Source organism: Doryrhamphus excisus, linkage group LG2 (assembly GCF_037039965.1).
Source record: "Doryrhamphus excisus strain RoL-2023G ecotype Guam linkage group LG2, RoL_Dexc_Guam_v1.1, whole genome shotgun sequence".
NCBI classification, from domain to species: domain Eukaryota; kingdom Metazoa; phylum Chordata; class Actinopteri; order Syngnathiformes; family Syngnathidae; genus Doryrhamphus; species Doryrhamphus excisus.
In genome coordinates this window covers 20,382,597-20,409,116 of record NC_136358.1, presented here as the reverse complement: position 1 = coordinate 20,409,116, position 26,520 = coordinate 20,382,597, and the positions used below count along the sequence as shown (strand labels likewise).

Sequence of the window (26,520 nt, the reverse complement as noted above, 5' to 3'; positions counted from 1 at the left end):
AGGGGGGCCGGGGCCGGGGGTGGCGTTCCGAGGACGCAAATGGATGAGATGGATTATTAATGAGATGAATATGAGGCCGCTGCAATGCCGTGTCCTCATCAGCAGGGTGGGGGCTAGTGGTGGGGAGTGTGGATGGAATCCCCAGCGGCGGGCTCGCAGGAACAGGAAGTGGGGTGGAGTCAGCGACACTCAGGGGTGGCCTCTCTGCTTTCTTCTGGACACGAGGAGACAACATGGTCAATGGCAGAAACAATCCGTGGATTCGTTCACCTTCTCCAGCTGCTCTGATGGGCTTCCCTCTCCCCGGCTGACAGATCCCGAGGCGTCCTGACGCCGCCTGCTGGTCGAACATGCCCCGAACACGCCCCGGGAGGGGGGGAGTAGGGGGGGGAGTTTTTTTTAACTCATCAAAGTTGAAATATGGGAATCTTACAGGAAAATGGGTGTTGGGGTGTTGGGTTAGGGTGTCAAGGTTAGGGTTGGGGTGTTGGGGTTGGGTTTAGGGTTGGGGTGTTGGGTTAAGGTTAGGGTGTTGGGGTTAGAGTTGGGGTGTTGGGTTTGGGGTCAGGGTGTTGGTGTTGGGGTTAGGGTGTTAGGATTGGGTTTAGGGTTGGGGTGTTGGGTTAAGGTTAGGGTGTTGGGGTTAGGGTTGGGTTTGGGGTTGGGGTAAGAGTGTTGGGGTGTTGGGTTTGGGGTTAGGGTTGGGGTAAGGGTGTTGGGGTGTTGGGGTTGGGTTTAGGGTTGGGGTGTTGGGTTAAGGTTAGGGTGTTGGTTTTGGGGTGTTAGGATTGGGTTTAGGGTTGGGGTGTTGGGTTAAGGTAAAGGTGTTGGGGTTAGGGTTGGGTTTGGGGTTGGGGTAAGGGTGTTGGGGTGTTGGGTTTGGGGTTAGGGTTGGGGTCAATGTGTTGGGGTTAGGGTTGGGGTGTTGGTGTACTGGTGTTCCGACCAGGACCATGTTCCAGCGTGGTCCATCCCGTGTCATAACAGGGTGGTGTGTTGGACTTTGTCAATAACGTATCCATCACAAATCTGTCTTAATTGTGTGTGTGTGTGTGGGGTGGTGGTGGGGGTAGGTGTGGGGGGGGGTCGCCCTACATCTCCCATCTCCTCTCATGAGGGTTCCCGGCGGGGTGTCCCTGGAGTGACCTTGGGGGTAATGAGTTCCTGATCACGAGTCCTCACACCCGGCCCCCCCGACCCATCCCACACCCACCCACCCACACACACAGTCAGTCCACAAAGAGACAGAAGGAGTGGTGGTGGTGGAGGTTCTCCATGAAAAGAGCTTAGAGGAAGACTTTTCTCTCAGCGCTGACACACAACGAGCAGACCTCCGGATAAAGTAAGTGCGTCTTTGTTTTGCTAACGTTAGCGGAGAAGACAGATGGCGACTTTGGGCGGCGTGCTCATCTGTGGTGGGACGCCGCTGGAGGAAGTTTGGGATGAAAGTCTTTCAAAGTTGCTTTGCTGTTTGCTTCGCTGAAGAAGGAAGAGCGATCGTCGGCCATGTTTGGACGCGTGATCCGTGGTTTGGGGAATATTGGTCTGAGGTGGCGTGTGAGCGGGTGCGTGTGTGTTTTCCCGGCATGCCGGGATTTGGGTCAGGCCTGAGCGGAATGACAATCCCGCAGTGGGCGCTATTGTATCCGTCTGGTCCAGCGGACCTTCTCGCTGGCTGACGTTGTCATGGTTTCCATCATCAAGCCGCCGTCATGCCAAACGCTCTTCCTCCGTCTTATGTGCATTCCTGCTGGAGACAAAAACAGCCCCCACCCCCACCCCCCCTTATATCCTGCTGCCTTGCTCTAAATGAGGTGTCATTCCTTCCCATGGATGAGTTTTCCTTTGTTTTGGAAAATCTCTAAATCTCACACCTTCTCTGACTCCTTCCTGTTCCTGCTCCTTCTTCTGACCTGTTTTACACTGCTGGACCGTTGGCCCCGAATCCACGCCACCGGTCCTGGTCCTGGTCCTGACCCTGATTCTGATCCTGATGAGGTTCCTGCCTCTTTTAGACACATTTCCCTCACACCTGTCTCTTTGTTCCTGTTTCTGTTTCCGTTTCTGTTCCCGTTCCTGTTCCCGTTTCTGTTCCTGTTCCCATTCCTGTTTCGTTCCCGTTTCTGTTGCTGTTTCTATTCCCGTTCCTCTTACTGTTCCTGTTTTCGTTCCTGTTTCTGTTCCCGTTTCTGTTCCCGTTGCCGTTTTTGTTCCCGTTTCTGTTTCTGTTCCCATTCCTGTTTCTGTTCCCATTTCTGTTCCCGTTCCTGTTTCGTTCTCGTTTCGGTTGCTGTTTCTGTTCCTCTTACTGTTCCTGTTTCCGTTCCTGTTTCTGTTCCCATTCCTGTTTCTGTTCCCGTTGCTGTTTTTGTTCCCGTTTCTGTTCCCATTCCTGTTTCTGTTTCTGTTCCCATTCCTGTTTCTGTTCTCGTTTCATTCCTGTTTCTGTTCCCGTTCCTGTTTCTATTTCTGTTTCTGTTCCCATTCGCATTCCCATTCCTGTTTCTGTTTCTGTTCTCGTTCCTGTTCCATGCCTTACGGCTGAATTCTTTCTTTTAAATGAATTTTGAGGAGTTGCTTCCCTTTTTGGATACCATTTTCCTCACCCCGGTATCCCCTGGCCCTGAATCCATGCCGTTCCGGATCCTGTTCCTGTTCCCGTTCAGACCTTCATGACTTCTTAGTGTAAAAAGCCAAGAAAGGAGAAGATGATTTCCAATGCGGCTTAGCCTGCGTGACCTCAGACGGGGGCCAAACTCATAAAAGAAGAAAACAGGATCAGGACCTTTTCCTTGCCAGTGTAACCACACTTGAGGCCTTTAGGGAGACCTTTTGGGAATCTCCCGGACCACGTGATGGCACCTATAGAGCACAAAGACCTCTTCCTGCGCCTGTGTCTTCACAAATGCTTTCTCCATGGAGGAGCCACGGCAATAAGGCCACTCCGGGGGAGGGGGGGCTATGAATGGGCCTATATAAGTGGCAGAAGGAGAGGTGGGGGTCTTATGAGGATGCTCACAGTGAGTGGCTGGTGCATTCTTTGTGGAGGACACACTGACCCCCCTCCACCCCCCCCCACCCCACTAGCAGCCCTCTTCACATGGGAGATGAACAGAATGAACCTCCATGGGGAGCAGAGGGCCTCCAAAGTGGGTGGGAGGAATAGAAAGCAGGAGAATGAAGTGGGGGTGGGGGGGGGATGGGGGTGTTCTCTCCTCGTAAATGTGCTAAGAAATTCCTGCAGATCCAGAAAATGACGGACTCAACCTCTTCATCTTCGAGGCCGAGGTTTGCCACCGCTAGCTAATGACCAACTACTTTAGGCAAAGTCCAGTGCAATGTCATGTTAGCCTTTGTTAGCTCGTTAGCATGCTACTTCCCGGTTTGTGGAAAATGTACTAACGCAAAAACTAAGCGATTCAGGAAGGATGCGGTTATGACTCAAACGGCAAAGTTTCGCTCCGGTTTGGGAATTTTCTTTGTTTCCGTCGCCAAAGCGGATAGCGGATGTGGCGCAAGGTCATTTGTGTTTCCTAGCTAGTTAGCATGCTACTTCCTGTTTTGTGGAAAATGCTGTAGTGTCTGCAATCATCCCACTGAGACATGATTCTGATTGAATTTTGACATTTTTTCCTTGCCTCTGGCGCCAAAGTGGGTAGAAGAAGTAGTAGTAGTAGTAGTAGTAGTAGTAGTAGTAGTAGTAGTAGTAGTGGAATGCTATATTTATGTTTATTAGCTCATTAGCTGTTTGATGGACGATGCTGTCGTGGCTCAAAGCAAAAAGTTTGGAATAAAGTTCTTGGTCTGCACGGAGTGTAGGAATTACTGACTTTTCCTTTCCTGTTTTTCCACAGTGGGGGAAATCTGCTTTGGAATGTTTGTCACATAGTTAGCATGCTACTTCCTGGTTTGGGACTAGAGTCAACAATCCCCCAAATGAGAGCGTTGGGTTTGATTTTGTTGTTTTTCAGAAAACAAGTGGTGGAATGCCGTGTTTGTTTATTTAGCTACTCCTATTCCCGGTCCTACTCCTGCTTCCGTGTTTGCTTTTTAGCTAGTTAGCATGCTGTCAAACTAGGAAGAAGCGACTGAAAACGGCAAAGTCTGACCTCTGGTGAAGTATTTCCTTCTTTGTGGCGCCAAAGTGGGTAGAAGATGTGTCATATTTGTGTCTGTTAGCGAGCTAGCATGCTACTTCCTGCTTCATGGAGGATGCTGTCTGACACAAAACAAACAGCAAAGAACGGAAACAAAGTCGTCCATCTGCGCTAACGGGACCGCTAATGGTTGGCCGTTCCCAAAATATATTGTACCAAGGAAACTACAAAGAAAAAGTTTTTCAGTTTTTTTTCGGATATTCCGGCTACAATTGTGGTTTTCTTTGAACTCCGACATGAAAATGCGGATATAAATAAGAACCTTACCGACGGGGTGGACAACAACATTCCCACAGCACATCCACGTGGGTGGTAAACAACAACTCAGATGTTGTGTGCAAGTACCCACAAGGCATGCTGGGTAGCCCAGCAAGCCCTTTCCCGTTTGCTTCCCTGATGACTTCCCTGATGACAATGTGTCATGGGTGTTCAATGCATGGCCACACGGGGCAGTAGTTGGATTAGGTGACGTGTGTGTTATTATTTTTGGACTACTTCCTGTTTGACTCAAGCGTGCCGAGTCATGTTGAAGGTTGAAAATGGACTTTGGAAAAGCCGGAGGGCTGGATTAGGATGCTCGCTTTGGAATATTGTCATATGATTTTTGATCTGATTTATGTACCGTAGGTTGGGAAAGGGCGGCGGGGGCTCGTCTACTTGTGTGAGTGGGGCTTAAGGCCGCAGCGCCTGCATTGACGTCCGTCCATCGGCACGGAACGCAGCGGCCCATTTTTATCGCGGAACAAATGGAGCGGCGTGGACGGATGCGAAGCTATTGAATTCCCGTCAGCCTGACGTCAGAAGACCTCAGGCCCCGGCGCCGCTCGGTTTTGCTCCAATGTGGGACGCTCTCCGACGTGTAACAAACACACGCTGTTCTCTCCATGCGGGGAGGAGGTGCTCCATCAGGGAGGAGGTGCTCCATGCTGGAGGAGGCGCTCCATTAAGAGCCAACAGACAAGGTCTCCAATATGAGCATCCCTGACAGATCAGACGCCACCAATCCCCGCCCGCCTCCAGCCTCCATTCCCGCTAAATAAACCAGCGCCGCTGTCTGGAAATAGGACTGTCACGGGGTCGGCGTGTTGCAGTGGATTGAGTCTGTGGCAAGCTGGCGCTGATACATGGAAGGTCGCGGCGCTGACACTCTCGTCTCAGGCTGGTGGTAAACAAACAACCAGAAAATGGCGGAAGGGGGGGGGGGTGGTTCTGGCAAAAATGGTTGCTTTTCTTCACATTTAGCAGGGAAATGGAAGTGGACGTGCAATGATGTACTTAGTACGCCTCCGGGAGACACCAGGAGAGATCTCTGCTCGGAACCTTGGCGTTCCGGCTTTTAACACAAAACAACATTTAGGCTTTTTGGCAGCACCACGTTCATCCTCGTTAGTATTATTGTCCAGTTTTAGGATTAGGATTAGTATCCACTATTAGTGTCCAGCTTTAGGATTAGGATTAGTATCCACTATTAGTGTCCAGTACTAGGATTAGGATTAGGATTAGTATCCACTATTAGTGTCCAGTATTAGGATTAGGATTAGGATTAGTATCCACTATTAGTGTCCAGTATTAGGATTAGGATTGGGATTAGTATCCACTATTAGTGTCCAGTTTTAGTATGCAGTATCCAGTATTAGTATTAGTAGTAATGTCCACTATTAGGGTCCAGTTTTAGTATCCAGTATTAGTATTAGTATTATTAGCCAGTATTAGTGTCCAGTTTTAGGATGCAGTATCCAGTATGAGTATTAGTAGCCAGTATTAGTTTCCAGTTTTAGGATGCAGTATCCAGTATGAGTATTAGTAGCCAGTATTAGTGTCCAGTTTTAGGATGCAGTATCCAGTATGAGTATTAGTAGCCAGTATTAGTTTCCAGTTTTAGTATCCACTATCCTGTATTAGTATTAGTAGTCAATATTAGTGTCCAGTATTAGTATTAGCATTAGTGTTAGTATTAGTGTTAGTATTAGTGTTAGTATTAGTGTTAGTGTTAGTGTTAGTGTTAGTGTTAGTGTTAGTATTAGTATTATTGTCCAGTATTAGTGGCCAATATTAGTGTCCAGCATTAGTATTAGTGTCCAGCATTAGTATTAGTATTAGTATTAGTGTCCAGTATTAGTGGCCAATATTAGTGTCCAGCATTAGTATTAGTATTAGTATTAGTGTCCAGTATTAGTGGCCAATATTAGTGTCCAGCATTAGTATTAGTATTAGTATTAGTGTCCAGTATTAGTATTAGTAGCCAATATTGGTGGCCAGTATTAGTATGAGTATGCGTATTAGTTTTAGTATTAGTGTTAGTATTAGTATTAGCGTTTGATGTTAGACAGCATGAAAGGTGACAAGGAGATCTCCAGCAGCCCCAAAATAGGTTGGATGGTGTAAAAGAGCAGCACGTGAAAGTCTTGCAGCAGCGATGGTGTTTTTATTGCGTATGGATTGGGCGTACGCCGCGAGTGAAGGCGAGTAAAAACGGTCTTGTTGTCTTCGGAGCGACCGACACCTTGCTGGATATTTCATGGCCTTGCCGCCGTCCATCCTGATGGGCATCCTCAAGCGTCCTTGGCCAGTCTTTGTTCTTTCCCGCGTCTTCATGTCTAATCAAGCGCTGCCGCAGGCCGCCGCCGGCAAAGGAGGGAGGGGAGTGCGGCCCGAGCGCGGCCCCAAAAACGCTTATGTTTGATCTATTTGAAGAATTTAAGAGCTGCTATTCAGAGCCGGTCCGAGGGAGAGGAGGTTCACAGCGAGGAGCTCTCATTTATGCGCCGCAGCATTCTCTCCAAACTAGCATGGACGTGTTTACTTGAAACGTAGCGCTGCTGCTAAACAAAGCAAATAATGGAGCCTAATGCTGCTGCTCAACAAACAAGAAAAAGTCATAATGGAGCCTCTAATGCTGCCGCTTAACAAAACATAATAATGGAGCCCAACGCTGCTGCTGGACAAACAACAAAACGCCATCATGGAGCCCAACGCTGCTGCTACAAAAACACAATAATGCAGACTAACGTTGATGCTGGAGCAACGACACAACATATTCATGGTGGCTAACGCTGCTGCTACACAAACGTAACAATAGAGTATAACGCTGCTGCTACACAAACGTAACAATAGAGTATAACGCTGCTGCTACACAAACGTAACAATAGAGTATAACGCTGCTGCTACACAAACGTAACAATAGAGTATAACGCTGCTGCTACACAAACGTAACAATAGAGTATAACGCTGCTGCTAAACAAACGTAACAATAGAGTATAACGCTGCTGCTAAACAAACGTAACAATAGAGTATAACGCTGCTGCTAAACAAACGTAACAATAGAGTATAACGCTGCTGCTAAACAAACGTAACAATAGAGTATAACGCTGCTGCTAAACAAACGTAACAATAGAGTATAACGCTGCTGCTAAACAAACGTAACAATAGAGTATAACGCTGCTGCTAAACAAACGTAACAATAGAGTATAACGCTGCTGCTACACAAACGTAACAATAGAGTATAACGCTGCTGCTAAACAAACGTAACAATAGAGTATAACGCTGCTGCTAAACAAACGTAACAATAGAGTATAACGCTGCTGCTACACAAACGTAACAATAGAGTATAACGCTGCTGCTAAACAAACGTAACAATAGAGTATAACGCTGCTGCTAAACAAACGTAACAATAGAGTGTAATGCTGCTGCTACACAAACGTAACAATAGAGTGTAACGCTGCTGCTAAACAAACAGAATAAATAATAGAGCCAAACGCTGCTGCTAAACAAACAACAAAAAGTCATCATGGAGGCTAATGCTAATGGTGGCTAATGCTGCTGGTAAACAAACAACATGGATGGATGGATGGATGGACAGATGGATGTAATGGATGGATGGATGGATGGGTGGATGGAGGATGGATGGGTGGGTGGTTGGATGGTTAGATGGATGGAGGATGGATGGATGGATGGATGGATGCATGGAGGATGGATGGACGGATGTAATGGATGGATGGATAGACAGATGGAATGGATGGATGGATGGGTGGGTGGGTGGGTGGGTGGATGGTTGGATGGTTAGATGGATGGATGGATGGATGGTTGGATGGACAGACAGATGTAATGGATGGATGGTTGGATGGATGGAGGATGGATGAATGGATGGATGGATGGATGGATGGTTGGATGGATGGATGGAGGATGGACAGACGGATGTGATGGATGGATGGACGGACGAATGTAATGGATGGATGGATGGACAGATGTGATGGATGGATGGATGGATGGACGAATGTAATGGATGGATGAATAGATGGATGGATGGTTGGATGGACGGACGGATGTCTAAAAGGTGATTGTTAAGGTAAAAGGAAGCTATTTTTAAAATGAATATGTGCTATTTTCAGTCTTAAGTATTATTAAGTATGAAGTATTTGTACTGCATATTCAGCAAGGAAGAAAGCTGTGCTATTCCTGCCAATTGGTGGTCATATGAATTGATATGAATTGATATGATGATGGATAAATAATAGAACAGAGAAATGTCTTTGTAGTGATTTCTTTAGTTATATTTGATTGCAATGCATTCATGCATGCATGCATTCATGCATTCATCAAGCGTATCCAACATGAGTGAGCTTGTTGGAGCCCTTTGGTGGGATTCAAACCAACCTGAATCCCAAACCATCTTCATCAGGACCCAAAGGCATCCTTCCTGTTTCCCTCCAACATCATCCATCCACTGTATCCGTGCTCCTTTTCCTTCCTGCTGCTTTGGGAAGGCAACAGCGTGATTCAGCCTGTGTTGGCTCAGCCCTGTCATATGAAACTATATTTATTTCTATAGAGCTACAACTTTTATGTTCCTCCGTATCCTTGGCAACCGTGGCCCTTCGCCGCAGCCCGACACGGTACTGCCAATTGCGTCTCTGTCAAACCATCAGGAACGTTAACATCCGTGAACATCCGTGAACATTCAATGTTGTGTGAAAATGAATGAATGAACATCAAATGGCATTTTATAGCTGGCTTCACTGTTAGCATTATGGTTAGCATTATGGTTACAAAGTTAGCTGGTGTCTTGTTGGCATTATGGTTAGCATGTTAGATCGCTTCACTGTTCGCATTATGGTTACAATGTTAGCTGGTGCCCCTGTTAGCATTATGGTTAGTATGTTAGATAGCTTCACTGTTAGCATTATGGTTACAATGTTAGATAGCTTCACTGTTAGCATTATGGTTACAATGTTAGATAGCTTCACTGTTAGCATTATGGTGGCATTGTTAGATAGCTTCACTGTTAGCATTATGGTTACAATGTTAGATAGCTTCACTGTTAGCATTATGGTTACAATGTTAGATAGCTTCACTGTTAGCATTATGGTTACAATGTTAGATAGCTTCACTGTTAGCATTATGGTCACAATGTTAGATAGCTTCACTGTTAGCATTATGGTCACAATGTTAGATAGCTTCACTGTTAGCATTATGGTCACAATGTTAGATAGCTTCACTGTTAGCATTATGGTTACAATGTTAGATAGCTTCACTGTTAGCATTATGGTTGCATTGTTAGATAGCTTCACTGTTAGCATTATGGTTACAATGTTAGATAGCTTCACTGTTAGCATTATGGTCACAATGTTAGATAGCTTCACTGTTAGCATTATGGTCACAATGTTAGATAGCTTCACTGTTAGCATTATGGTTACAATGTTAGATAGCTTCACTGTTAGCATTATGGTTGCATTGTTAGATAGCTTCACTGTTAGCATTATGGTTACAATGTTAGATAGCTTCACCGTTAGCATTATGGTCACAATGTTAGATAGCTTCACTGTTAGCATTATGGTTGCATTGTTAGCTGGTGTCCCTGTTAGCGTTATGGTATCAATGTTAGATAGATTCACTGTTAGCATTATGGTTACAATGTTAGATAGCTTCACTGTTAGCATTACAATATTAGCTGGTGTCCCGGTTAGCATTATGGTCACAATGTTAGATCGCTTCACTGTTAGCATTATGGTCACAATGTTAGATAGCTTCAGTGTTAGCATTATGGTTACAATGTTAGCTGGTGTCCCTGTTGGCATTATGGTTACAATGTTAGCTTGTGTCCCTGTTAGCATTGTGGTTACAATGTTAGATAGCTTAACTGTTAGCATTATGGTTACAATGATCGCTTTGCTGCTAGCATTCTAATTACATGTTAGCTGGTTTGACTATCGGTACAGCAGCTGTCAATTTAGCTCGTTTTACTGTTAGCATAATAGTTGTAATGATAGCTGGCTTCACTGTTGACGTTATAGCAGCAATGTTTGCTAGCTTCACTGCTAGTTTCTAACTCAGGTTAGCTGGCTTCATTGGCAGCATTTTAGCTGTTTTGTTAGCGAGCTTCATTAAAGGTGTGACGTTAGCGAGCGCCACAGTTAGCATTATATATCGTGTTGCATTGTGCTGCTGGCATTTCATAACCTTTTCTTCTCGTGCTATTGTGGCAGCTTGGGCCCCGTGTGGGCGGCTGTGAAGAAAACGGGGGCGCGGGTCCGAGTGGGTGGCTGTAGTGGGGTCGGGAATGGAGGGAGACGTGTTCCGGCATAAACAAGCTAGGTGCAGCCTTTCTCTTGATGTTATTATCGGATTCCATCGTGCTGAGCATCGTCTTCCGGACCCCCGAGTGTCCCTGCAGCGACCCCCCCTGACAGCGGCGACCTTTGCCAAACACACAATGTGGCGTTTGCCTCCGGGAATGCCGGCGTTCCTGCCTTTATTCCGGGAACAGGAGGGATTCACCCATGGCATCTTCCCTCATCCTGGCATCTCATCTGCTGGGAGGAAGCGCCAAGCCCCCGTCGATCCCTCAAAGAGGCGGCTGCTAGGAGACGGTCCTCCATCCTCGCTTCTGGTCTTTGCCGACTTTGTTCAAGGGCGCCTGTCCACCATCCTTTTCATATTTGGTTGGTTGTGGCTGACGTAAAGTGTGCCAGTCAACACCCTCGTCTTCTTCCGTGTGTGTGGCCCCATTGATGGGTGGCCCATGATCGACTCTGGGTCCCCCCTAGCCAGCCGGCCCCTTATGTGGGAAGCATATTGCTGTGTGCCCGTCAATAAGGCATCAATGAGTATGCCCATTCCGAGAGGCCCACTGGACACAATATTAGGTACACTTGAGTCTCGAGTCTAGAGTCTCGAGACTAACAGAGTCCGGAGTCCGGTCTTTTAGCATATTGAGCATATTGTAGCGCTTCACATAGCAGAGGGGCAAGACATCCAGGACGTTGCCCTCTGCAGGAGGACACTCATCATAAAGTCCTCACCCCAAAAGGACCCAAAAGGACCCAAAATGAGATGACGTTTTCTCTTTGGAAAAAAACCTTTCATGTCCTCCTCTTTGCGGCGTACAAAGACGTCCTCCCTTTGACAAAAAACGACATTTCATCCTCACGCCGCCATCTATTGATGACTTCAAGGTCTCATAATGGAGACGCAGATCAGATCATCGTTCGTCTCTGGCGTGTCTTCTGCCCTTCTCTTCTTGGGACGGACGCCGCTTTGCACTCACGTGGAAACATGCTAATCAGATCAGCGCTAAACACGGCCCCACCTTGGTGGCGTTAGCAGCATGTCCGCTCACTGCTCAGTCTCAGCTTTTTATTGGCTTTTTTGAACTACTAACTACTAACTACTAACTACTAACTACTAACTACTAACCACTAACCACTAACCACTAACCACTAACTACTAACTACTAACCACTAACCACTAACCACTAACCACTAACCACTAACCACTAACTACTAACTACTAACTACTAACTACTAACTACTAACTACTAACTTCTAACTACTAACTGCTACTAACTCCTTTCTTACATTTGACTTGGATTTATGACACCTAGTATTTATTGTCATGTTTATCCTATGTATTTGATATATTATGATAGTATATGTTATGTATTATTCATTATTCATTCATTTTCTAATGTATCATATTTATGTTTTAAATGTTTTATTACTGCAAATACTACCAGTCAGATAAAAATGTCATAATTTCTATGAGTGTGATTGTTAGCATTGCGTGTATTTTGCGTATTATTGCTATACTTCCTGTGTCATGAATGGAATGATTCCCTTTTCCTTTTGTGAGGATGGGAATGTCGCCTGGTGTTCCACTAAAGGACTTGGGATGTTTTGCAGGATGCACATGCAGAAGCAGTGGACGCGGGCGGCCATGATGGCCCTGCTGGTGCTGGCGGCCATGGCGGCCGAGGGCGGCAAGTCTGAGAAACAAGGTAGGCAAACATCCACCACTGTGCTTTAGTAGTATTTTATTAGTACTTTATGAGTATTTTATACTACACACCATGCTCATTATCATTCGGTAGATGATGCTACATCAACTATTTCCGGATAATTGCTGTGGAATTATTGTTTGTATTGGAATGCTAAGTACTGTTGTATAAAATATGTGCATGTGTTAAAGAGCGGACTAAATGGAGTGAAGCGTGGTTAGCGGTAGCGACATTAGCCGTGTGGATGCTGGGAGTGGAGTAGTTGTGTGTCCTTAGAGGATTCCTGTAAAAACAAACAGCCTGCAAGAGAAGGCGTGGAAGTCGGCAAATGAGAGCTGATTCATATTCAGCCCAAAGCCTCGTTTGCATCTTCAATTATTATCAAAGCCGCTAACGCTTAAACGCTAACGTTATGTCTGGGCGCTTCGCTGTCTGCCCCATGTGGGCGCCTCAGCAGGCAAGAAGGAGCGCAAGTCCGACTGCGGCGAGTGGCAGTGGAGCGTCTGCGTGGCCAACGAGGGCGACTGCGGCCTGGGCACCCGCGAGGGGACGCGCACCGGCACCGACTGCAAGCAGACCATCAAGACGCAGCGCTGCAAGATCCCCTGCAACTGGAAGAAGAAGTTTGGAGGTTAGACGCACACGCTGCTCTGTATTGCATAGAAAACCAGCGTCTGGTGTTAGCATGATGCTACCAACAAGTAGTCTGGAGGTTGGATGCATATACTGCTCTGGATTATGTAGAAAACCAGCATCTAGTGTTAGCATGATGCTACCAACAAGTAGTCTGTAGGTTGGATGCCTTTGCTGCTCTGTATTGCATAGAAAACCAGCGTCTAGTGTTAGCATGATGCTACAAACAAGTAGTCTGGAGGTCAGATGCATATGCTGCTCTGTATTACATAGAAAACTAGCATCTACTAGTGTTAGCATGATGCTACAAACAAGTAGTCTGGAGGTCAGATGCATATGCTGCTCTGTATTACGTAGAAAACCAGCATCCACTAGTGTTAGCATGATGCTACAAACAAGTAGTCTGGAGGTTGGATGCATATGCTGCTCTGTATTGCATAGAAAACCAGTGTCTAGTGTTAGCATGATGCTACCAACAAGTAGTCTGGAGGTTGGATGCATATACTGCTCTGTATTGCATAGAAAACCAGCATCTACTAGTGTTAGCATGATGCTACAAACAAGTAGTCTGGAGGTCAGATGCATATGCTGCTCTGAATTACGTAGAAAACCAGCATCTACTAGTGTTAGCTTGATGCTACCAATAAGTAGTCTGTAGGTGCTCTGTATTGCATAGAAAACCAACGTCTAGTGTTAGCATGATGCTACCAACAAGTAGCCTGGAGGTTGGATGCATATGCTGCTCTGTATTGCATAGAAAACCAGCATCTAATTTTAGCATGATGCTACCAACAAATCTGTTTTACGTAGAAAACCAGCATCTACTAGTGTTAGCATGATGCTACCAACAAGTAGTCTGTAGGTTGGATGCATATACCGCTCTGTATTGCATAGAAAACCGGCGTCTAGTGTTAGCATGATGCTACCAACAAGTAGTCTGTAGGTGCTCTATATTGCATAGAAAACCAGCTTCTAGTGTTAGCATGATGCTACAAACAAGTAGTCTGAAGGTTGGATGCATATACCGCTCTGTATTGCATAGAAAACCGGCGTCTAGTGTTAGCATGATGCTACAAACAAGTAGTCTGAAGGTTGGATGCATATACCGCTCTGTATTGCATAGAAAACCGGCATCTAGTGTTAGCATGATGCTACCAACAAGTAGTCTGTAGGTGCTCTGTATTGCATAGAAAACCAGCTTCTAGTGTTAGCATGATGCTACCAACAAGTCTGTATTATGTAGAAAACCAGCATCTACTAGTGTTAGCATGATGCTACCAACAAGCAGTTTGGTTGGCTGGGCGCCGCCCCGTATGAAATAAAAAGAATGGAAAACAATTTCGTTAGCATGATGCTACCCCTCAGTCTGTCCACTTGTTCACTTTGGGATCCTGTTTCACTCCAGTGACCCTGGATGCTGTCAACCCCCAACTCCCCCCACCCCCCCATCCCAACATCCCCCTCAAGTGACCCAGACGTTTCCAGGCTGACCTCACACATCTTCAACACTCCATCTTCCATCTCCCAACAGGCTGCATGTCTGCTCCATCCAAGACTTTGGGAAAAAAAATCATCTTTTACTTCCAAGTAGCAAGGAAGAGGCGAGCTGACCTCCTTACTGACTTCAAAGTGTGGGGGGGAAGGGGGGGGTAAAGAGGTTTGTCATATTTTCTCATATTTTGACTGAAAGCATCCCGGCTGGATGTTTATGAAAAACGGGCAGCTTTGGCTTAGGCTTCACTACACATCTTAAAGTGAAGCGGAGCCACTGTCAGTCAGAGGCGGGGCTTTTCCGTTTGATCAGGATGCTAACTATGACGCTAAATGATGCTAAATGTTAATGTACTGTTAGCGCCGTAGCATCACACATGCACTTTTAAAGTCGGGGGGGTTAGGGGGGCTTCCCGCCAGATTCCCGGGATCCTTAAGTGTTTTTAAATGTGGGATGTTCTTGCAATAAAGGCTCATCCTCCTCCCCCCGATGATGGGCACCCCAGGAATGTTGATGACAAGGGGACCCCCCTTTCATGTCCCCCCTGGTCCCCATACGACTCATATGGAAGCTGTCTTCATGTCAAAGCATTTATTAGAATTCCGCTATCCTGGACGCTCCTGATTGGTCTCATCTGTCAGCGGGTGCCGTCACGTACCCCCGCCGCCATCTGTTCCCGTTAGCAGACGGCTATCAGTGTCTTTATGGCGTCCGTGAAGACAAAGCATCTGGCGGCCGATGACGAGACAATAAACTAAGCTTTCTCTCTGCAGGGGAGTGCAAGTACGACTTCCAGGCCTGGGGGGAGTGCGACGCGGCCACGGGCAAGAAGAACAGGACGGGCGTCCTGAAGAGGGCGCTCATGGACGCCACCTGCGCCCCCACCGTCACAGCCAGCAAGCCTTGTGGGAAGATTCCCAAGACTAAGATGCAAGGTCAGCACCTTTACTTTGGGAGAAAACCTGTTAGCCTCCTCTTTTCCCTGGCAAACACCCCTCTGGTGCCCTAATCTACTTTAATCTGTAGGATTATGATGATGTAGTAGGTGATGTAAAATGTATATATCTCGACGATAATCTACTTTCATCTGTAGGATTATGATGATGGATGTAGTAGGTGATGGTAAAATGTCTATATCTAGAAGATAATCTACTTTAATCTTTAGGATTATGATGATGGATGTAGTAGGTGATGTAAAATGTCTATATCTAGAAGATAATCTACTTTAATCTTTAGCATTATGATGATGGATGTAGTAGGTGATGTAAAATGTCTATATCTAGAAGATAATCTACTTTAATCTTTAGGATTATGATGATGGATGTAGTAGGTGATGTAAAATGTCTATATCTAGAAGATAATCTACTTTAATCTTTAGGATTATGATGATGGATGTAGTAGGTGACGTAAAATGTCTATATCTAGAAGATAATCTACTTTAATCTTTAGGATTATGATGATGGATGTAGTAGGTGATGTAAAATGTCTATATCTAGAAAATAATCTACTTTAATCTTTAGGATTATGATGATGGATGTAGTAGGTGATGTAAAATGTCTATATCTAGAAATAATCTTTAATCTTTAGGATTATGATGTAGTAGGTGATGGTAAAATGTCTGTATCTAAAAGATAGTCTACTTTAATCTTTAGGATTATGATGATGGATGGAGTAGGTGATGGTAAAATGTCTATATCTACAAGATAATCTACTTTAATCTTTAGGATTATGATGATGGATGCAGTAGGTGATGTAAAATGTCTATATCTAGAAATAATCGACTTTAATCTGTAGGATTATGATGATGTAGTAGGTGATGGTAAAATGTCTATATCTAGAAGATAATCTACTTTAATCTTTAGGATTGTGATGATGGATGTAGTAGGTGATGGTAAAATGTCTATATCTACAATATAATCTATTTTAATCTTTGGGATTATGATGATGGATGTAGTAGGTGATGGTAAAATGTCTATATCTAGAAGATAATCTTTAATCTGTAGGAGTATGATGATGTAGTAAGTGATGTAAAATGTCTATATCTAGAAGATAATGTACTTTAATCCTTAGGATTATGATGATGGATGTAGTAGGTGATGTAAAATGTCTATATCTAGAAGATAATCTACTTTAATCTTTAGGATTATGATGTAGTAGGTGATGGTAAAATGTCTATATCTAAAAGATAATCTACTTTAATCTTTAGGATTATGATGATGGATGTAGTAGGTGATGGTAAAATGTCTATATCTAGAAGATAATCTTTAATCTGTAGGAGTATGATGATGTAGTAAGTCATGTAAGATGTCTATATCTAGAAGATAATGTACTTTAATCCTTAGGATTATGATGATGGATGTAGTAGGTGATGTAAAATGTCTATATCTAGAAATAATCTACTTTAATCTTTAGGATTATGATGTAGTAGGTGATGGTAAAATGTCTATATCTAGAAGATAATCTACTTTAATCTTTAGGATTATGATGTAGTAGGTGATGGTAAAATGTCTATATCTAGAAGATAATCTACTTTAATCTTTAGGATTATGATGTAGTAGGTGATGGTAAAATGTCTATATCTAGAAGATAATCTACTTAAATCTTTAGGATTATGATGATGGGTGTAGTAGGTGATGTAAAATGTCTATATCTAGAAGATAATCTACTTTAATCTTTAGGATTATGATGATGGATGTAGTAGGTGATGTAAGATGTCTATATCTAGAAATAATCTACTTTAATCTTTAGGATTATGATGTAGTAGGTGATGGTAAAATGTCTATATCTAGAAGATAATCTACTTTAATCTTTAGGATTATGATGATGGATGTAGTAGGTGATGTAAAATGTCTATATCTAGAAATAATCTACTTTAATCTTTGGGATTATGATGTAGTAGGTGATGGTAAAATGTCTATATCTAGAAGATAATCTACTTTAATCTTCATGGCAACTATTGAAGAATGATGTTTAATAATCTATTCATTTGAATTGTGAATGACGTATGAATGATGTGTCAGCCCTAATGTACATGTACAATGTACACTCATAGTACATATAGTTCATATAGTACATATAGTACATATAGTACATATATCCTAGGATGAAGAAGGTAGGAAGGTAAGAATTTTGGCAAAAGCTTTTCCTGAAGAACTGTCTGTGACGTGTGTTCCGAGGAGCGTGTGGGTGGACGGCGGCGCCAGGAGTGCTGGGATATTGACGTGAACGCTTCACTGACACTTTTTAGAAATCGTTTTCAGATGACAAGAATAACTTTTGCCTCCATCTGTGAGTACCTTTATCCGAGTCTCCCACGTATAGGTTGGATGCTCCGTTCACACTGCAGGAGATGCATGGGATTCATGTGGCATTCATGTGGCATTCATGTGGGATTCATGTGGGATTCATGTGGGATTCATGTGGGATTAATATGGGATTCATATGGGATTCATGTGGCATTCATGTGGGATTCATGTGGGATTAATATGGGATTAATATGGGATTCATGTGGGATTCATGTGGGATTTATGTGGGGTTCATTTGGGATTCATATGGCATTCAGATGGGATACATATGGCATTCATGTGGGATTCATATGGGATTAATATGGGATTCATGTGGGATTCATATGGGATTTATGTGGCATTCATTTGGGATTCATGTGGGATTCATATGGGATTCATGTGGGATTCATGTGGGATTCATATGGGATTCATATGGCATTCATTTGGGATTAATATGGGATTCATGTGGGATTCATATGGGATTCATGTGGGATTCATTTGGGATTCATGTGGGATTCATATGGGATTCATATGACATTCATGTGGGATTCATGTGGGATTCATATGGGATTCATATGGGATTCATATGGGATTCATATGGGATTCATATGACATTCATGTGGGATTCATATGGGATTCATATGGGATTCATGTGGGATTCATATGGGATTCATATGGGATTCATATGGCATTCATTTGGGATTCATTTGGGATTCATGTGGGATTCATTTGGGATTCATGTGGGATTCATATGGGATTCATATGGGATTCATGTGGGATTCATGTGGGATTCATGTGGGATTCATATGACATTCATGTGGGATTCATATGGGATTCATATGGGATTCATATGGCATTCATGTGGGATTCATTTGGGATTCATATGGGATTCATATGGGATTCATATGGGATTTATATATGATTCATATGGTATTCATATGTGATTCACATTGACAATGGCCCAGGGCTGCACGGCGGACAAGTGGTTAGCACACAGGCCTCACAGCTGGGAGACCCGAGTTCAACTCCACCCTCGGCCATTTCTGTGTGGAGTTTGCATGTTCTCCCTGTGCATGCGTGGGTTTTCTCCGGGTACTCCGGTTTCCTCCCACATTCCAAAAACATGCTAGGTTAATTAGCCACTCCAAATTGTCCATAGGTATGAATGTGAGTGTGAATGGTTGTTTGTCTATATGTGCCCTGGGATTGGCTGGCCACCAGTCCAGGGTGGACCCCGCCTTTCGCCCGAAGTCAGCTGGGATAGGCTCCAGCACCCCCGCGACCCTGGTGAAGATAAGTGGTAGAAAATGAATGAATGAATAAAAATGGCCGCATTGACTGTGTTTTTCCAGTCTTGGGGGAGGGGCTTGGCTGACTAGCCCCGACACTTTGGGCAGGACGTACGCGAGCCCAACAATATCTTAGCGCAATCCGTGTTCCAGCGAGCTTTTTGAAAGTGCTGCCTTCAATAAGTAAGTAGATGAAAATGTCCTTTGTCAGAGTCGGCCACCGTGAGGCTGGCGGGCGCCGACTGAAGCCTGCAGTTTTGTGGTCTGAGCCGGGAAGCGTCTATGAATTATGGATCGTGTTCAGACACAGTAAGACTGGCTAACACTCAGCGAGGAACACGAGCCCGCCGACACGAGGCAAACATTGTCTTCCTCGACGTGCTGCATGCCAATAAGGAGCTCCATCCTTGCCGCCTTTCAATATCCGCACTCTTTCCTCACAGCCTCTTCCAAAATAGCATTTACTCTATTTGCCGTCCGTCCTTTCAAATACTATCTTCCGGATGAAAGGCGCCGTGTTCACGTAGCGTAGCGCCACTAAATTATCATCACAACACAAACATACATTTTTCCATCAGACGTCTACAGCGACACGCGCTTCTCATTTGCAACCTTTCAGAGCCTGGTTCCTCCACTCCAGGAAAAGCCCGAGTCCTAATTATCGGATAAAAAAGCTGAAGCAGGAGATGCTAACTTCACGTGTTGCCGACTGCCATGTCTGTCACTACACCTTTCTACTTCCTCGTTTGGAGCTCATTACTACCACCGTCTACCTCCTTGTTTCCACTTTCTACCCCCTCTTTTGTAGCTCATTACTACCACCTTTTACCTCCTTATTTGTAGCTCATTACTACCACCTTCCACCTCCTGGTTTCACCTTTCTACCCCTTCTTTTGTAGCTCATTACTACCACCTTCTACCTCCTTGTTTCCACTTTCTACCCTCTCTTTTGTAGCTCATTACTACCACCTTTTACCTCCTTATTTGTAGCTCATTACTACCACCTTCTGCCTCCTCATTTCCACGTTCTCCCTCCTCGTTTGTAGCTCAGTACTACCACCTTTTACCTCCTCGTTTGTAGCTCAGTACTACCACCTTTTACCTCCTTGTTTGTAGCTCATTACTACCACCTTTTACCTCCTCATTTCCACCTTTTACCTCCTCGTTTGTATCACATTACTACCACCTTTTACCTCCTCATTTCACCTTTCTACCTCTTTGTTTGTAGCTCATTACTGCCACCTTTTACCTCCTCATTTCCACCTTTTACCTCCTCGTTTGTATCTCATTACTACCACCTTTTACCTCCTCATTTCACCTTTCTACCTCCTCCTTTGTAGCTCATTACTACCACCTTTTACCCCCTCATTTCCACCTTTTACCTCCTCGTTTGTAGCTCATTACTACCACCTTTTACTTCCTCATTTCACCTTTTTACCTCCTCGTTTGTAGCTCATTACTACCACCTTTTACCTACCATCTTTTACCACCTCATTTCCTGCTCATTACTACCACCTTTTACCTCCACATTTCCACTTTCTACCTCCTCCTTTGTAGCTCATTACTACCACCTTTTACCTACCACCTTCTACCACCTCATTTCCAGCTCATTACTACCACCTTTTACCTCCACATTTCTACTTTCTACCTCCTCCTTTGTAGCTCATTACTACCACCTTTTACCGACCACCTTTTACCACCTCATTTCCTGCTCATTACTACCACCTTTTACCTCCTCATTTCCACTTTCTACCTCCTCCTTTGTAGCTCATTACTACCACCTTTTACCGACCACCTTTTACCACCTCATTTCCTGCTCATTACTACCACCTTTTACCTCCACATTTCCACTTTCTACCTCCTCGTTTGTAGCTCATTACTACCACCTTTTACCGACCACCTTTTACCACCTAATTTCCTGCTCATTACTACCACCTTTTACCTACCATCTTTTACCACCTAATTTCCTGCTCATTACCATCACCTTTTACCTCCACATTTCCACTTTCTACCTCCTCCTTTGTAGCTCATTACTACCACCTTTTACAGACCACCTTTTACCACCTCATTTCCTGCTCATTACTACCACTATTTACCTCCTCATTTCCACTCTCTACCTCCTCGTTTGTAGCTCATTACTACCACCTTTTACCTCCTCGTTTGTAGCTCATTACTACCACCTTTTACCTCCTTGTGCCTCATTTGGAGGTTTTGATCTCATATTTATGAGTTCTTATTAATCTCATAGTTGAGACTGACCATTTGCATATTTGATTTCTTGGGTGCAAAGGTGAAATGTGTGAATATGTGAGGATTTTGACTTTGAATGGGAAGAAGTGGCGCCACCTGGTGTACAAATATAGAACTGTCCAGTACTAAAGCAGTCCTAACATCAGGAGGATGGCATGAATTCAGTTGAATATCAATCTTCCTTTTCATTCGGACACTTTTGGACGTTGGTCTGTTTTAGCTGAGTTGACACTTGGGGGGGGGGGGGCAGATATTGTCATTCCAACATGATTTAAAAATCAATAAAAAAAAATCTATAAAAATTCCATACGATGTATTCCCATCGCTTGACATGTTTATGCTTCACTTATTGGTCTTCATCTTACAGCCTTGAGATTGGGCACTTGAAAGCACCACGGTTGCTGTGAGAGGTTGATTTGGGGCGGATGGGGGGGGCGACTCGGATACAAGTGTAGGCCAATAGATGCTAAGCTAGCCAAACACCGAGTGTAACATGTAATAAGACATCTCAGGACTCATTCCCTCCCTCGTGTGTACAATATGCTGACGGAGGATTGAACCCCCCCCAGGCTAAAACGCAGCAGATGTTGTTGTTTCCCTGCTTCAACTCGCTAAACGTGCTCACGACGGCAAACAATCGTCTTTGATTGTCTGTCATCTTCCCAGACAAGCTGATAGCACCTTCCCATTTCGGGAAAAAAAACCCCCAGCAAAAATCCACGGCTGCGGCTGTAATTAGCGCTCGGCGTGATGGAAATCCACCTACTTAAGTGTCGAGCTGACGCGGCGGCATTGACGGCGAGGTGAGGAGGTTAACTCGCTATTCAGACGTAATCACACGCTGTTAGCGCTGCTAGCGCTCACTCCCACCTCCCGAAGCGCTCCCGGTGCCGGCGTCTCATCAAACCCGGCCCGTAATTGACCCGCCCGTGTTCATCCAAACCGGGAGCGCCGTCTTATCGCTCTCAGCAGATGAGTTTGCTTAACCTCATGACCTCATAACCTCAAACATCGTCCCGCTGAGCGAAACCTGGCGTTAGCATTAGCATAGCATAGTCAAACGTGAAATGCCTTAAAGATACGGATGATGTTTGGAATGAGAATTTTCAAGACATTCCGACTTTGGGCTTATAATAACAGCGCAGGCAGGGGTTGCTAGCTTGTCAGGTTTCGACTTGTTAATGCTAAAAACATAAACAAAAGTTGTACTTCGCCACAGTCACCTGGGATAGGCTCCAGCTCATCCCGATGAGTACAAATCAGTCAAAATTCCAAAAGCGGTGACCACTTCCTGAATGTTTCCTGAATCCCCGGGTGGTGCGTCATTAGCATTAGTTTAACTAGCATTAGCTTGATTAGCTTGAATGTTCCCACTAAATGGAATCCATAACTCCAGCGGCTCTGAAGATGTCGGCGTGGTTTTTCCGTAATGCGGCGTGAACAGCAGGCGGCGGCGGCGTTTTCCCGCATCCAATTCAATCCCCTCTAATGACGGCGCGGATAAGCCGCAGGAATTCGATTAGCTGAAATGTGATTGGGGGTACGTAGCGAGGTGGAAGGACGCCAAGCACACGGGGGGTGGGGGGGTGGGGGGTTTTACTTGAGTCGGGTGCTAATAGGACGGCTTCGTGCGCACTTGAAGCAACATTATGACGGAGGGGGGGGCGGGGGCGCCTGGGGGGGGTGCCTGGGGGGGTAATGGTCTGTCTGCTGTTTCATTTGCTGTGACAAACAACAACATGAACGCTAATGGACGCCCATCCATCAACACACTCCACAGGCGGCCATGTTTTTCAGCGTGACCTCATGCTTCCCATGGCTGCCAACCAACAGCCAATCACGCGAGGCCGTGCCTCCTCCCTCACGCTGCAATTCCTCTGACTTTGTGGATTATTTGGAGTCGTCATTAACGACTTAGGCAGCAATGGCCGCTCACGCGTGCTCAAACGTGTCATTCCATCCATGCGATCGCTCCTCTCAACATTCCTGAATGACCGCCGCCTCCTTGCACTACAAGTCAGACTCAAAATCATGGCAGGAGCAAACAGTGCGTGTTGGGGGGGGGTTGAGGGGGGTAGCGTTCCCTCGGCAGATGGATCAGACGGCTTAGCGGGCGAGAAAACATAAAAAGGCATAGAGAGAGGAAGAGCAGCGATGGGAGAAGGATGGAAGACATCCAGTATTTGCAAGTCCAAGCAGGAAGCCATCTTGGATGAGGCGTGAGGTCTGTCATGTCCGCAGAGACAGGAAGTCCCCAAAGCACAATGGACACGTGTTCATGTGGCGTATATCCACCTGGGATTCTCCTCGTTCGCAAGCCAGCATCATCCCAGATCGGATTGGAGGGAATATTCCTCCAGCAAGGGTGGAGGATGCCTGATGGGAAAAGTACAAAGTAAGGATGCACGGGCCAATGTGAGGGAATATTCACACTGGAGACATACGTACGTCTCTAAAAACAGCTCAGATTAAAAAGCCCTCCAATCAGGTGAGCGAATCAAGCACCCCTTTTGTCGTAACGTCCCCTGAGGCCCGTGGATCAAACCCAAAACCTCATCAGCCAACTCAAACGGCAGCAGTGTGGTGCCAGAAACCTCCATGGAGTCATACCGGCTGCTTGGAGCGTGTGCCCGAATACAGTGCACCTTGCTGGGCCACAGCGGGTGGCTTCCCCCCCTTTATACTCTGGTTCTCCTGGTAGTAGTCATGGACTAGTAGCCATGTTGTGGTATTCCTGGTAGTAGTCATGTACTAGTAGTCATGTACTAGTAGTCATGTCATGGTATCTCTGGTAGTAGTCATGTACTAGTAGTCATGTTGTGGTATTCCTGGTAGTAGTCATGTACTAGTAGTCATGTACTAGTAGTCATGTCATGGTATCTCTGGTAGTAGTCATGTCATGGTATTTCTGGTAGTAGTCATGTACTAGTAGTCATGTCATGGTATTCCTGGTAGTAGTCATGTACTAGTAGTCACGTCATGGTATTCCTGGTAGTAGTCATGTCGTGGTATTCCGGGTAGCAATCGTGTACTCGTAGTCATCTTGTGGTATTCCTGATAGTAGTCACGTACTAGTAGTCATGTACTAGTAGTCATGTCATGGTATCTCTGGTAGTAGTCATGTACTAGTAGTCATGTTGTGGTATTCCTGGTAGTAGTCATGTACTAGTAGTCATGTACTAGTAGTCATGTCATGGTATCTCTGGTAGTAGTCATGTCATGGTATTCCTGGTAGTAGTCATGTACAAGTATCCATATCATGGCATTCCTGGTGGTAGTCATGTACTAGTAGTCATGTCATGGTATTCCTGGGAGTAGTCATGTTTAGTAGTCATGTTATGGTATTCATGGTAGTAGTCATGTACTAGTAGTCATGTCGTGGTATTCCTGGTAGTAGTCATGTACTAGCAGTCATGTCATGGTATTTCTGGTAGTCGTCATGTACTAGTAGTCATGTCGTGGTATTTCTGGTAGTCGTCATGTACTAGTAGTCATGTTGTGGTATTCCTGGTAGTAGTCATGTACTAGTAGTCATGTCATGGTATTCCTGGTAGTAGTCATGTACTAGTAGTCATGTCATGGTATTCCTGGTAGTAGTCATGTACTAGTAGTCATGTCATGGTATTCCTGGTAGTAGTCATGTCATGGTATTCCTGGTAGTAGTCATGTACTAGTAGTCATGTCATGGTATTCCTGGTAGTAGTCAAGTCATGGTATTCCTGGTAGTAGTCATGTTGTGGTATTCCGGGTAGCAGTCGTGTACTCGTAGTCATCTTGTGGTATTCCTGTCGTAGTCACGTACTAGTAGTCATGTCATGGTATTCCTGGTAGTAGTCATGTACAAGTATCCATATCATGGCATTCCTGGTATAGTCATGTACTAGTAGTCATGTCATGGTACTGTCATGTCCACGGTATTGGGACCAAGTACTCCAATGTGTGTATTTCATGGCTGTGAAATACGCCACCATGTCATCACTGCCTTGCGTGCTTTGCCACCTGTCGCCGTTTTTCCCCGGCATCTTCTCGGCTGTGACGGACATGTGAGCTGACGAGAGCCAGGCGGCCGAGGTCGAAGGTCACATCTCCTTCCCTGGTGGAGGTCTCCCTCATCATCCTTGTTCTCCTGTTTGTCCTCCAGATGCCAAGAAGCAGAAGAAAGAAGGCAAGAAGCGAGAGCGCGGCCAAATGGACTGATGGCGAGGAGGATGGCGAAGCGAGCGGAGGACGATGACGATGACGATGAAGACTATTCCAAGGTGTCCTGTAGTATCGGAGTGCGGTAGCAGACGTCGGCACGTCCAGATGTTAACTGGTAGTAAAAACCAAGATGCTGTACATGACCTTTAACTTTTTAACCCCTCTTTTCTTTGATCGGTTTATTCCCGGTACCTCAGTTTGTTGACTTTGTAATCCCGATTAACGTCAGCTAACCCTACCCCCCCACCCAAGCCGAGCCCCCCCCCCCCTCTTCCCTGAAGGAATAAATAATAAAGACCAGATTTCAAACATTTTTATTTCTGTTATCATTTCCATCCTGAAAGAATATGGCACCATAGAAGCACAAACATGAGAAATGAATAGCATCGCTACTCTACAGGGGGCGCTGTCCAGGGTGGGAAGACGGGGGGGTAGGGGGTGGGTAGGCATTGTAGATATCAGCTATTAAACAGGCATATTATGTACATTAGTGTATATACTGTATAGTTTCATATATAGATTTCAATATTTACAAACAACCAAGCCACACGTCACAGGAAAACAACACAAACAGGAAAAACAAGCGGCAGGCGTTCTTTTGCCCCCCCTAGTGTCCGGTGTTGGCAGTGTTTTGCAAAACCATGCCCCACAGACCCAAAAAAAAACCACCACCAAAGCGTTTATGTACAAAAAAATTAAAGCGATTTTAGAAAAAGTGAAAGTGAAAATAGTCCACCGAGTTTATCAAGTCTTTGGAAGCTTGTTTGTTCGACTCTCGCTGTCTTGTGCCATTTCGGGAATAAACCCCCAACCCCAAAACCCAAAACCCACGCCCACAAACACACAGCATAATAATGACCACGTTGAAGGAGCTCAGAGCCAAAACAAACACACAAGAGCAGTCTGGCATTCCCGCTAAGGCACTTTAAAAAAAACTGCTCGG

At 45.1% G+C, this 26,520-nt stretch overlaps 1 protein-coding gene across 2 annotated transcripts; it reads left to right on the top strand.

The window, feature by feature from the left end:
• The first annotated feature begins 1,212 nt into the window (after window positions 1–1,212).
• Window positions 1,213–25,903, top strand: ptn (pleiotrophin). 2 transcript variants are annotated; one of them, XM_058078767.2, is made up of 5 exons: window positions 1,213–1,342; window positions 12,335–12,429; window positions 12,887–13,060; window positions 15,328–15,489; window positions 25,519–25,903. In XM_058078767.2, exons 2-5 carry the CDS (start codon window positions 12,336–12,338, stop codon window positions 25,572–25,574), a joined length of 486 nt encoding a protein of 161 aa, XP_057934750.2. In that variant the 5' UTR covers window positions 1,213–1,342; window position 12,335; the 3' UTR covers window positions 25,575–25,903. The 2 variants fall into 2 exon arrangements, with proteins under 2 accessions (XP_057934750.2, XP_078643948.1); XM_078787822.1 differs by having other exon boundaries at window positions 12,884–13,060.
• The last annotated feature ends 617 nt before the right edge of the window (window positions 25,904–26,520 follow it).